Source organism: Elgaria multicarinata, chromosome 4 (genome assembly GCF_023053635.1).
Source record: "Elgaria multicarinata webbii isolate HBS135686 ecotype San Diego chromosome 4, rElgMul1.1.pri, whole genome shotgun sequence".
Taxonomy (NCBI): Eukaryota; Metazoa; Chordata; class Lepidosauria; order Squamata; family Anguidae; genus Elgaria; species Elgaria multicarinata.
In genome coordinates, this window is record NC_086174.1 from 47,318,246 (window position 1) to 47,331,390 (window position 13,145).

Consider the following 13,145-nt stretch of genomic DNA (forward strand, 5'->3'; position numbering starts at 1 on the left):
GAAAGCTGCATTCCAGGGAGAGGGGCAAAGGCGTGGGACCCAAAATACCGGAGTATTTTAGCTTAAAGGTCTTTCTACCAGTAACTAAGCCTTAGGAGAGGCACTTCAGCCTTTTAGAATTGGAGAGGGGGGAAACTTGCACAAAAGCTGGGAAATGAAACAGTAGATGGCTGCAGACCAGGGGAATAGGCGTGTGGCCCTAGGAGGGCTGGATTTGTCCCCTGGGCCTGAGGTTGTGCACCCCTGCTCCAAACCACTAGAACCACCCCATCACTTTGGATTTGAGCGGAAAATCACCCTTTACCACTTTTCAGTCCCCGCTCTGTGAACACCGAAGAGTGTCTACGAAGGGTTGACAGACCTCTGTGGCTTTGCAGACGCATCCCATTTTTCCTCCGCAATCTATTATTAATGGCTGTACAATTATGAGGTGTAAAAGGTCAGCTGCAGGATTGTGGTCTGCCCGTGACACTGCACGCTGAGAGGACACATAGCCAAGGGGGAGTAATGGGTGCTTCTTCTTTTTTTCTCTCCCTCGGTTTCAGAGAAGTTAAGCAGCACAGCCGGAGAATTCTCCTGCAGTTGTACTGCAGCAAATTGGACTTCAAAGGGAATTGAAAGCGACTCTTTGTTTTTATTGGTTCCTCCCCCCCCCCGACCCTCCCGCTTCCCACAGCAGACTTCGCCAGCAAGTTTTCTGAGCCGAGAACAAAAGGAATCGCCACAGGTTACAAATAAATGAGATTCATCTCCTGCATAACAATGGCTGCATATTGTTAGCCTCCATCCGCTGGCTAGGAGAGGATGTGAATGGAGGTGGGCCCCAAAGCGGAGCTTGGCTTTTGTGCTGTCTAGCCAGAGCTCCGTTGCCTGGAGAGATGCTACTGGCACTTTTACAAGGTGCAGGTGGCAGTTTTACAGGTTCTTTTCCTCCCAGTTATACATATAAACAAGCCGCCCCAAGGCAGCGCCAGTCCCATCAGGTCACATTTTCTGACATTACCGAGAAAAATAAAATAAAATGTTGTTGCTCAGCAGGATTTTAGCTATTAAGGCTGAGAAGCTGACATAAAATAAAAAAAAGGATAATTTTGAATTGTTGTCTAAACCCAAGCCTCAGAGACTTTTCTTTTTCTTTCAAATCGAGGCCTGTTATGTCAAGAAAAATACTACTTTTGAGTCTCGTCAAGGGCAAAAGCCTCTGGCATTGCCGCCATAAACTGTGTTGTGTTCCATATTGGTCGTTGGAAATGGAGACCACTTACAGCCCAAAGATGGGAAGGAATTATTTGACTGAAGGTGGGAAATGATGGGGGGAAACCAACAATTCAATGAAAAGCAGGACAAATACCACACTGGTGATGTGATGACTCAAGATGTGGGGGAACCAATGGGAAGGCCAAAAGTCTAGTTTGCGATGCCAAAAGTCCAGTTTGAGATGCCATTTCTTAGTCTAATGATCATGCATTCCTGGTGCACAGAGAGAGCAAGGGTTCTCCCTCTACATTATGAAAACCTTTAAATCAGGGGTGCAGTACCCCAGGCCTGGTGGCCAAATATGCCCCCCTGGGGTCTCAATTTAGCCCTCCACATTTCCCCAGATGTCTCCTTCCCCTGGCCCCATTCACCTATCATTTGGTGGCTTCCTGGCCTTTCTGCAGTTTTTCCTGCATTCTAAAAAGTTGAAATGCCTCTCCTAAGCCTTCCTTGCTTGCAGTAAGAGCTTTAGACTACAATATGTCCTGGCATTTTTTGGCTCTGCCCTTTTGCCACCACCCTCAACATCTTCTCCAAAGTGGAATTTGGCCGTCGGGGCAAAAGAGGTTCTTCTACACCACTGCTTTAAATGCTCCATTTCGTTTTATGCATTTATTTATTTGACTGCATTTGTGTGCCACGCAGTATGAAAACATTCTCTGCACAGTGTCTACTAAAAGAAGAAAAAACAATTGCATGTGAAGATTTTTTTTTTAAAAAAAAAGGAAAGAAACCAATAATCCTAACATTTAAGAACAGCATAAAACCAGCAGCACAGGATAAAACCAATATAACTAAAACTCAGAGAAGCGCCACAGTTTTTACAGATCTTAACGCTTCTAAAATTGAGTCAGCAAAGATGTGAAGATTAAAAAAGAAATAGTTAAAAGCCCGGAAAGACAATGCGTGCACCACTGTCCATGGGCACTTTTCACGTTGGAATTCACTATTCCGATGAAGCTTCATACGAACAATATTGTGCACTTCACATGCTTAAACCCATCCACAGGTGCAGAGGTCATAACTGTGTGTCCAAACCCCCACCAATGAACCCACCTATCTCCCTCTCCTCTGGCAATGCACATCCAGTTCCTTCAGTTTATTCTCCTTTATTTGCATTCTGTACCCTTTAGCATCCTTGAAGCGTACCTCAGAATCACTCCAATTCATTAAACATAGTTTATGGTGCTGGTTTAGGAATCACTGTATGGAGCAATAGCGCACGAATTTGCATCATCTTCCAAAATCTAATATTGTTCTTAAGTGAAATGGGATTAAAAGAAAGAAAGAGCAGAGCGCAACACTTGAAATACTTACCAGAGCTGGGTAGAATGGCACCATAATTTCGTTGATATAATACTTGAGTTGCTACAACATCAAATGCCGAGCTTTTTGAGCTGTGCATTGCATGGTTGATTTCAGTTTTTCTGGCTTCCAACTTCTCCACATATTGGTGTATTCACACACACACACACACACACACACACACAGGTTTCTCTTGCAAGTGCTACTAAGGAAGCCTCTTCCTTATTTCTGATCTCTGCTGAGAGATTCGGAGATAAGGGAGGGTTCCTTTGCTAACATTCAGCAGATTTGGGAGAGAAGGAAGGGATTCCCTTGTTAATGCTAGCACTAGCAAGGAAAAACCCAGGCAGTGCTGCCAAAGATTTTTTGGTGGCAGCAGATGGAGAGAGTCTAGTGGACTGTTAGAAGTGGCTTGGCAGGGGCCACACTTTCTACACTCCTGGTGTATAGGTAGGACTCAGCCAAATCCCCCCCTCCCATTTCACTATCCAATTTGTGAGCGGTGAAATCTGGAACTGGGGGCATCTTAGCAAATTTCAGGGGGAGACAACAAAATGTGCATGGACTCACTTCTGATGGATTCTAACTGGCATCATCCACTCACCCACCCCACTCCCTGCACCAAAACAAAGATGCGGCTGCCTAGAATAGGTCCCCCAGTGGCAGTAAGTGTGCATACATTTAAACTTTCAGTGGGGCTTTCATTGTCCCATCCCCTGCCCTCCTCCATGGTTTGAAATCAGAGCTGAAAGTTCTCAGATGAAAGCATTTCCCTCAACACATGACTCCATCTCATCTTAATATGGTGCCCTGAGGACAACCCCTCAACTCACCTGAGTACTAAGTGATTGGGAAGAACCTCAGGGGAGGGTTCTTCTCTTGTCCCTGTAAATGGCCAGTAAACAGGGACAACTGGTTTCTGAAGCATCCCACATAATACGACCTGGACGTGTAGAAACCAGAATGGCTGTGAAATACGTTGGTTGCTGTCCCTTTATGGAGGGAAGAGAACAACCCTCCCACCTTTAGTCTGCATGAGCTGTAACTCAGAAATTCAAGGCAAACCCAGGACAGCTCATTAACACAGGGTCCAAGGAGAGGAGATGGCAGAAATAATGATGTCGTTAAATCAAGCTTTATGAATATGTAACGACATCTTATTTTGCATTATTATGGCTGTTACTTAAAACATGCTCTCTCTGCCTTTGTACCACTGACTGTTGTTTTCCGAGCCCTGCTTGGAGTCTCTGATGGCCCCGACAAGGGGCTTTAAAGGGCCTTTGAGAGATTAGACAAAAAACACAGAGAAAAGCCTTTTGGATCTGTGTCTGGGGATGGGGGAGAGTCAGGGAATTAATCAGAAGGGTTGAGGTTAAGCATCTTAAAGCAGAGGAGCTACCCATTCATAACGCAACTCCCTACATAAAAGGGAGGCTCGAGGATTTGTGAATGAGGTTAGAGATGAGCATTTGATACGTACACAGGGCCGGAGAGGTTAGCACCAATTGCTAGGAGTGGGGGTGGGAAAGGCATTAACAAGCTAAAGGAGTCCTGCTCTTTCATTGCTAGGATCTGAGCTGGCAAGAATTAAATCCGCAAGACAAGTGCTTTGGCTATCGTGAGTTTGCTTTGAGGAATAAAATGAGATGAGACTGGGGCCATAGCTAGACCTAAGGTTTATCTCTGGATTGTCCACGGGTCAGACCTGTTCATCTGGGTGACACACAGGGGATCCAGTGCTCAGGCAGGGGCAAACCCTGGATGATCCCAGGATAAACCTTAGGTCTAGCTATGGCCTGGGTGGGATGGGATGGAAAGAACCATTTCTCTATGATTCGAAGCTTCTAATTTCCTCTGCTCATACCCAGAAGAAGGACGAAGGGGTGGCAGGAGTGTGCAGCCCAAGGTTTGAATGTTTTATCATACCCAACCATGGGTTGGCGTCATGTCTGAATGCAGCCGTTCTTCTGTCTAGGAAAATAGAGCTAGCTATACCAAGCTGGCGCCTTCCAGATGTGTTGGGCTACAACACCTGTCACCTCCAGCAAGTAGCCAAGGGCTGTGCTGGTTGGGAAAGATGGGACTTGTTGTGGAGGGTATTATGTTCAGGTAGATTGAGCTCTACTGACAAATCTTTAGTGTGGTCTCTGAAACATCACAAGGAAAAGGCATTAAATTACTGCTCGATATTCCAGCAGTAACTTAACACTGATCTACTACTAGATAGGTGCAAACCCTCCAATGGAAGGATTCTCACTAAGGAGGAGAGATGGGGGAAGTCTTTGAAGGCCCCATGGGAAAAATCCAATCATTCTGCCAAGCCAAGTCAAGAGGCTAGGAAAAATTGATCTGTAATTGCAGCAACGCTAAGGAGAACCACATCTCCTATGGTCCACCAGTGCTCCAGCCAGCATCCCTACTACTAAAGAGTCCATTCAGTGTTAAAACTGGAAGTAAATTGCCGGTGCCAATATACAGTTAGGGTGCAATCCTATGCATGTTTAGATAGAAAAATGTCCTACAGCATGTCTGGCCGGGGGATGCTGGGAGTTGTAGGACATTTTTTTCTGTCTAAAGATGCAACTGATTGCGCCTTTACTGGGGTAAAACCTAGAAGCACTACCAGTGCCCATGGTTCCATCTTTGACTTGTAACCGCCTAGACAACAGGGAGGCTGGGAAGCAATATTAACTTGGCTATCCTGCAGTTGCAAGGCAGATGTCTGCCTGTTGTTCTGCAAACTGACGGAGAAAACAAAACTTGTTGGAAGCAAGCCTCCAATTTTAATCCAGAAATGATGAAACAGACTGAGCTCCTGGCATCAAACACTTGAGAAAATACTGCCTTAGATTCACAATTCCAACTCATCCCATCCATAGCCTAACTTTTTCCTGGAAGTTCAAGAACAAAGCTAAGAGCCTCCTGGAAACTAACCTTTATCACTCTCTCCTCACATTTCTCTCTCTGTCTTTCCCTCTCTCTCTCTTCCAGCTCCACCAGCTCTAAAGTTGTCTGTGAACGAGACCTTGGTGGCGAATCCCGGAGATAACATCACCATACAGTGTTCATTAATTGGTGGGGACCCTTTGCCCCAGGTGGTCTGGTCCCACTCGCCCAGCCCCATGCCTCACAACAGCCTCGTTAAAGGGGGCAATCTCACCGTGTGGGCCATCCGCGTAGAAGATTCAGGGTACTACAACTGCACGGCTATCAACAATGTGGGGAATCCAGCCAAGAAGACCGTGAATCTCTTGGTGCGATGTACGTCTTTCTGTGGACCTACTTGGGGATCGAGCTCAGATTCCCAGTGCATTGTGATGTTCGGCTTTTAATTCGGGAATAAAATGTAACGCCAGTACTATGGAACAGAAAAGGCCTATCTCTTGTATAGCATTGCTTACTTCAGAATTGTGGAGTAGGCCTCTTACTGTTCCTGTAAAAAGCAAGACCCTGCCGCATTTTACTGTGTTATCTGTACAGCACCATGTACATTGATGGTGCTATATAAATAAATAAATAATAATAATAATAATAATAATAATAATAATAATAACAACAACAACAACAACAACAACACACATACACAGTTTCAGGCTGAGTACCTGACATATAATTTTCCTCATGTTCCTTAAGCTATTGCTGCAACTCTTCTGTTCCTCTTGTTCATCTCCTGATCTCCCTACAGTTATCTCTGTAGGGCTTGTTGGTTGGTTTGTGCTAGGAATGGGTGAACGAGTGATGTTTGAGAATGCCAGGATTCTCCCATCAATGTCTCGCTCCTTGTCTCATGCCTGATTCCAAATCATGATCTCAATTGCTGCTCGCTCTGCGCAAACGGGAAGGTTGCGCAAATCGAGCAGCATTTGAATGGGGGTTTGTGCAAAGTTCCCCAACTTTCCTAATTTGCGCAAATTAAGCTGGGAATCATAAATGAGATGAGCACGAGTGTGTGTTTGACAATTTACAAATATTTTAGGTGGACTCAAGGTCACATTCAGAGCTTCAAACAAAGCTGATTGCATGTTTTGTGAGCAAAAACGACATTCTCATACATCCTTAGTTTCTACTTTAAAAATATCAGCTGCAGGTACCCTAATCAGAATCGGGAACATAACATGCAGGAGAGAGGTTGGCTTATTCCCTCAGCACCATAGAGACAATGAAAACACACAAATACACACACCCTCAAACTGCCACCGGCAAAGCCATTATTTTCCCCAGAAGGGAAGATGCCATTAAACAAGACAGGCAGAGTTGTGGGTGCTCTCACAAAATGGCTGCCACGGGGTGCATGACCAGTCTTAAAACACATATTTCCCAGAAAGCAAACTTGCCAAAGAACAGTGGAGCCTGGTGACTCCAACGTCAGTAGGACAGTTAATCTGCTCCGGGTTTCAGTCAGAACTCTAATGGAGCAATTTGGATAGTTCTTTTAGAGTTCTGACTGGTTCAAACTGTAACCCAGAGAAGATTCACCAGCCCACAGACATCGTAGCCACTAGCCTCCTCTGCCCAACAGCCTAAGTACAAGGCAGAGGTAGAGTCTAAGCCCTAAACAAACAAACAAAAACAATATTTGACTCAAAAACATGGTGCTGGAGGGCAGCCCTTCACTTTGTAGTATGCCAGCCTCCCAATTTTTTTTAAGTAATTTAAAATTCTTAGGAAACAAAATTTAAACCAGGAGGGGCAGAAAGCTTGGTAGATGTGAAGAGAGGTGTCTATGAGGACATTGATGCTCATGGCTACCATGCTGGAGACCCCAGGCATATGCACAAGTAACATATCATTTGGTCCTTAGAATATACAAGGCATTGCTGCCTTTAGTTTAACTCCTAGAGAAATTGGATGCAAGGCATTGCTGCATTCAGTGCTTTTATTCATGGACTTGGCATTTGTGTTTCTTCCAGCCATGAGGAATGCTACGTTCCAGATTACTCCTGATGTGATCAAAGAGAGTGAGACCATCCAGCTAGGCCAGGACTTGAAGCTCTCCTGCCACGTGGATGCCGTCCCACAAGAGAAGGTTTCCTACTCCTGGTTCAAGAATGGGAAGTTGGCCAAGCTCTCTGATCGGCTAGTTGTCATCAGGAATGATCCAGAACTTCCACCGGTGACAAGCAGCCTGGAGATAATTGACCTCCGGTTCACTGACTATGGCACATACCTGTGTGTGGCTTCCTTCCAAGGAGCACCCATTCCTGACCTCAGTGTTGAGGTGAACATTTCTTCAGAAACAGGTGAGCTTCCTTCATTCGCTTCATCCTTGAGCTATTAAGACATCTGACAGGAAGAGTACACATTTGAGTTAAGTTAAAGGAATTCATGCCCTCATTAAAAAAAAAAGCTTTGGAAGAAATTTCAGGAACATGCTCAAAGCAACAAAGCTGCAAGTTTTTATCCATTTTGTTGGTAAATTAGCTATAATCACAGGATGAAATCCGCCCAACCCACCAGCTCAATCAATTGGAGGGGTTAGGATTGAATGGTACACCAGTACAGCTTCTTCCTGTCCATTCCAAATTTATGAAAACAAACCTTCAAGAAGGGGTTTCCATCTAGTCCAGCCTTCCCCAACTGGGTGTCCTCCAGATGTGTCAGACTGCAACACCCATCATTTCCAGTCACTGGGAATGCTGGGAGTTGCAGCCCAACACATTGAGAAGGCTGGGGAAGGCAGATCTAGTCTAAGGCTAAAGTTAGCAGATCGTTCTAGGATTTCATATTTCTGGATGAACCCACTATAGAAAAAGCATGTAGTTTAGAAATGCTCCTTGGATTGTATCTAAAGGTGAGGGACTATATGTTTGAGTACTACCCCACATAAAAAAAGAATCTCTGTGTATAGAAGTAATGCATATTGGTTCAGAGACGGGGGGAGGGGGAGGAGGAGGAGGAGGAGGAGGAGGAGGAGGAGGAGGAGGAGGAGGAGGAGGAGGAGAAGAAGAAGAAGAAGAAGAAGAAGAAGAAGAAGAAGAAGAAGAAGAAGAAGAAGAAGAAGAAGAAGAAGAAGAAGAAGAAGAAGAAGAAGAAGAAGAAGAAGAAGAAGAAGAAGAAGAAGAAGAAGAAGAAGAGGAGACTGTTAATACTCTGGAAAGTGCTGGCTAAGGACCAAACAACATATGGCATTAAATAAGTCATTAGAAACTATGACATTTTTTAAAAAAAATATAAGTGTAATAATAAGGGCATGGGGTGATTTTCATCAGGACCACAGTGCATGGGGAGTGGAGGTTTAACTCTTATATAACCAATCAAGATCTGCCCAAAAATCACCCTCTCAGCTATTAGCCTTAGAAAAAAGCTCCCATTTGCACCTATGGGAGCTTTTCTACCAGGACTAGTAGCTGCATTTACGTATGTGAGGGGGTGGATTTTAATTGCGATTGCAGCTGGGGAGGGAAGTGTTAAACCTGTGGTCCTGATTAAAATGAACGCCCCACATGCATGTATTATTTTTTTAAAGCCCTGTTTTAGTTTCTCATGATGTAAAAGTGCCATGTCTAGTTTGACCCCTAGAGCTCCGAGTTGAGCAGTATATAAATCAAATACGTGTATAAATAAATAAGAGGAGCACTGAGCTAGTGCAGCTGGAGAACAAAGCATTTTGAAGCATCTTTGCCCCAAACATCATGAAGGGAATTATACTTGCATGCTCAAGGCAGGATTTCCAAAAGAGGGCCCCGGGAAGAGCTTTCGTTCTCACTGCCACATGGAAATTTGGAAGTGGTCAGAAGGCAGAACACCATCTTAAAATTCTTCGTGTTCTTTTAAGAAACATTTAATCATGATTCATTGAACTGTGGGTCTTTCCATTTCTGGACAGTGGACCACATTGGCAAACTAGGGAAATGGTTCTGCAGTCCATGGCACTCTGGTCTCATCTCACCCCGCAAGTGAGACCACAACGTACCAAGATGGCTGTCCACAGTAGGAGGCCCCGGACTTTAATTAAAAATGCCTCAAATGCAATTTGCACATTTTTCCCATGGAGAAAATTGTCTCCTGCCAGGTGAGCGTCTACTGGCAGTGCTGAGCCGTGAGGGTGCAGTTCTGCCTTCACACCATCATAGAGAGGATCTGATGAGATTCCACAGCCCCCAGGAGACCTGCAAATTGAAAATTCACCTTCTTATTGCCTAGTGAGGCAGTGTCTAGAGATGGCGGCGGCTCAAACCGCCTAAATATGCTCTTAAGGCAGCTGTGTACTCCTTTTGTCTGTGATTAAAATCATCACACTCTCCCTTGGCCCTCTTATATATATAGGTCACACTGAGCCATTACTGGGCAGTGCAGGTTAAAATGACTTGGGAACTTTACGTTTTCTCTAAGGAGGACTAATATGAAGCCTTCCGATACATGAAAGCATCAGAGTACATGAAGGTGTATGGAGAGAGAGAGAGAGAGAGAGAGAGAGAGAATGTGTGTGCTTGAAGAAAGTGAACTTAGGAAAGCAGGAGTCCTGCCATTCCTTTTCAAGATGGCAGGAGCTCTATCCCTGCGCTTCGACAAGACCTGGCTCTGGCAGCGAATCCTGGCAGCAAAGATGGCATCTGGGCTGAAATAGGCCTGGGTCCAAGTATCATACAAGTGCAGATGAATCCATTTAAGAAAGGGGCGCAGAATCACAGGCCTGGCGGACAAATTCGGCCCTTTGGAATTCCCAGAAGGCCATGGTCCTCTTACCTCAGCTCCACCCAGGTTTTCCACAACCGCTGATCATTTCGTGGCTTCCTGGCTTTTATGCAGCTTTTTTTCTGCATTCTGGAAGGTTGAAATGCCTCTCCTAAGATTCAGTTACTGGCAATAAGCTAAAATATGGTGAGATTTGGGGGGATTTCTGGCCCCACTTTTTCCCTTGAGCTCTTTTGCCTTCAAATATGGCCCCTCAAGAGCTTTTCTGAAATTGAATTTGGTCTTTGAGTTGAAAGAAGTTCAGAGCCCTTGGTCTAAGAGGGTGAAAGGGCAGCCAGTGGCTCTGAAGCCTACACGGAGCAGGGAAAGCATAATCTCCAAAGATCCGCCCTTGGGACCAGTCAAGCATATTGCCCCTCTCGTGCTCTTCGCTCCTCTGATGCCATGTTTCTCGCCTGCCCAAGGGTCTCTACTTCCCTTGCTCGGCTTCGTCCATTTTCTTCTGCTGCCCCTTATGCCTGGAACGCTCTTCCAGAACATTTGAGAACTACAAGTTCAATCACAGCTTTTAAAGCTCAGCTAAAAACTTTTCTTTTTCCTAAAGCTTTTAAAACTTGATTTTGTTCTGACTTTATACTGTTAGTTTTACCCTACCCAGTGCCTGTTTACCCTACCCTGTGCCTGTTTGCATTCTCTTCCCCTCCTATTGTTTTATTATGATTTTATTAGAATGTAAGCCTATGCAGCAGGGTCTTGCTATTTACTGTTTTACTCTGTACAGCACCATGTACATTGATGGTGCTATATAAATAAATAATAATAATAATAACTAAGGCAACAAGAAACCAGGCCCCATTTCTACACCCGATAAATTCTTTCCTACTAGCCTGCTGGGATCACACTCTATCTAGAAATGGGTGTGAAATGGGTTCAGTGTGCATTTTAATGAAGATCTACTACCTTTGTACTTCCTGAACCTACACAAACTGGTAGGCAGTTTGCTACCGCAATCCATACATTTCTGTAGTTTGTGATGCAGTTCACTCACACACACACACAAAACTACAAAAAATGCATATATTTCAAAAAAAATGTACACAAAAATGCATATATAGTCTATATTTGCAAATATGGACACAAAATGCTTTATTCACAACAGGCAAAATATACACATTTGCAAAAGTGCAAGTGAAATTGCTCTGGAGAACTGTGCTGGGCCTTTCCTTGCTGGGGCATTTACTCCAGAGAGCCCACCAGGCCCAAATGCCTCATTTTGAGGACAGTCCTTCTTAGCATCCTTATGTGTGGTCGTGGCAGAGTGCAGTGCTTGATGGTTTGCCGCCCAATAGCAGAATGCACAATCTGCCACTCTTCCCAATCTGCCGCCTGAGTTGGGGGATTCACCCCACCTCATGACTGAGCCAGCCCTGTCCATGATTACATGACCCAAGGGTTGATTTTGGTACTAGCTATACATCTCAGCATTTCAGCCTTCCATTTTGTGCTTTGATATATATACTGTATCATTTTATATGATTACTTTAAATGTATTTTGATTTGGTGTTTTTAATCTTTTGTAACACATCATAGAAATGCTTTATTTATTTATTTATTTATTTATTTATTTATTTGTTACATTTTTATACTGCCCCATAGCTGAAGCTCTCTGGGTGGTTTACAAAATTTTAAAACAATGAACATTAAAAACAAATATACAAAAATGTTAAAAGCATAAAGACAGCAATATCCATTTAAAACAGCTATTCTGGGGCCAGTGAAAAACTGACCGCAGAATAGTATGTAAGTATAGAAATAAATCATTTTAAAATAAGAAAGTTTCTGTCCCTCATGGCTTCAAAGTTACACTTGTAAACCTGTAGATAGTGCTCATCAAACTCTCAGAAAATAGAGGGAAGTTGAGCAGGATACATACCAGTAGGTTGATGAAAGCCCCTCATCATGGCTGTGAGAAGCCAAATACATTCTGCAAAATAAGCAACTTCACGTGCATTCGCATGATATGCATAAAATTAAACTCCTCTTTGTTCACACTTCATTGACACTTGGCATAGAGTTTGGATTTTTGTTTGTTTGTTTGTTTTTAGCATAGTCATCACATTGCAATTCATCCAGTTTGCCAATTCTTAAAAAACGTACTGTTGTGCTAAGATCTCTTCTTGTCATCTTCTCCCATTAGTGCCTCCAACCATCATGGTGCCCAAGGGTCAGTCCACCATCACTGTCCGCGAAGGCTCCAGGGCAGAGCTGCAATGTGAAGTCCGAGGGAAGCCCAAGCCTCCCATCATCTGGTCCAGAGTAGACAAGGAGGCCCCTATGCCTTCGGGTGCCATGACAGTGGAGACCAGCGACGGGAAGCTGCATTTGGAGAGAGTGACTCGAGAAATGAGTGGGACTTACAAATGCCAGACAGCCAGGTACAATGGCTTCAACATTCGCCCCCGAGAAGCCGTGGTGCAGCTCAATGTACAGTGTGAGTATAGCCATAGAACCTCATTGCTGTTTGCTGTTGTAGAAGTGTGCATCCGTGCTTTGGTGGCTTTGGAGACAAGGGTGCATGCCGCTGGGAAGAGCATCTCTTATTGGACTGAGTTGTTCTCTGTTTTTCCTCGAGGGCTTGGAATAGCAGTATCCACATGCATGGGCAAGAAGACAAGAGTACAATTGAGATGCTGAAGCTTGAAAATTCCTATATATTTCAGGAAGTGTTGGTTCATAGTGCCCAGCGCTTCTTGTCGTTCCACTCATTACTCGGATAACTCATCTGATATCAAAAGAAATCAGAACTCTGCCTCTCTCCCCCTACCCTAATATTTCCTTGCTGATTTACCTGGGTTTGCAAGTTGCTACTTGCTTTCTCCCTCAGGCAGGGAAGTAAACTGCAAGACTTGTTTCCTCCTCTGCTCCCATTTGAAAAATTCTTTTCCCAA

The 13,145-nt window shown here is 44.3% G+C and overlaps 1 protein-coding gene across 1 annotated transcript in view; it reads left to right on the top strand.

The window, feature by feature from the left end:
* The window catches only part of MDGA1 (MAM domain containing glycosylphosphatidylinositol anchor 1), a 311,837-nt gene that overhangs the window by 142,860 nt on the left and 155,832 nt on the right, over positions 1-13,145 (top strand). The window contains exons 6-8 of the mRNA XM_063125616.1: positions 5,554-5,823; positions 7,473-7,802; positions 12,395-12,688. Coding sequence (XP_062981686.1) covers positions 5,554-5,823; positions 7,473-7,802; positions 12,395-12,688 — 894 coding nt within the window. The remainder of the gene's footprint in view (positions 1-5,553; positions 5,824-7,472; positions 7,803-12,394; positions 12,689-13,145) is intronic.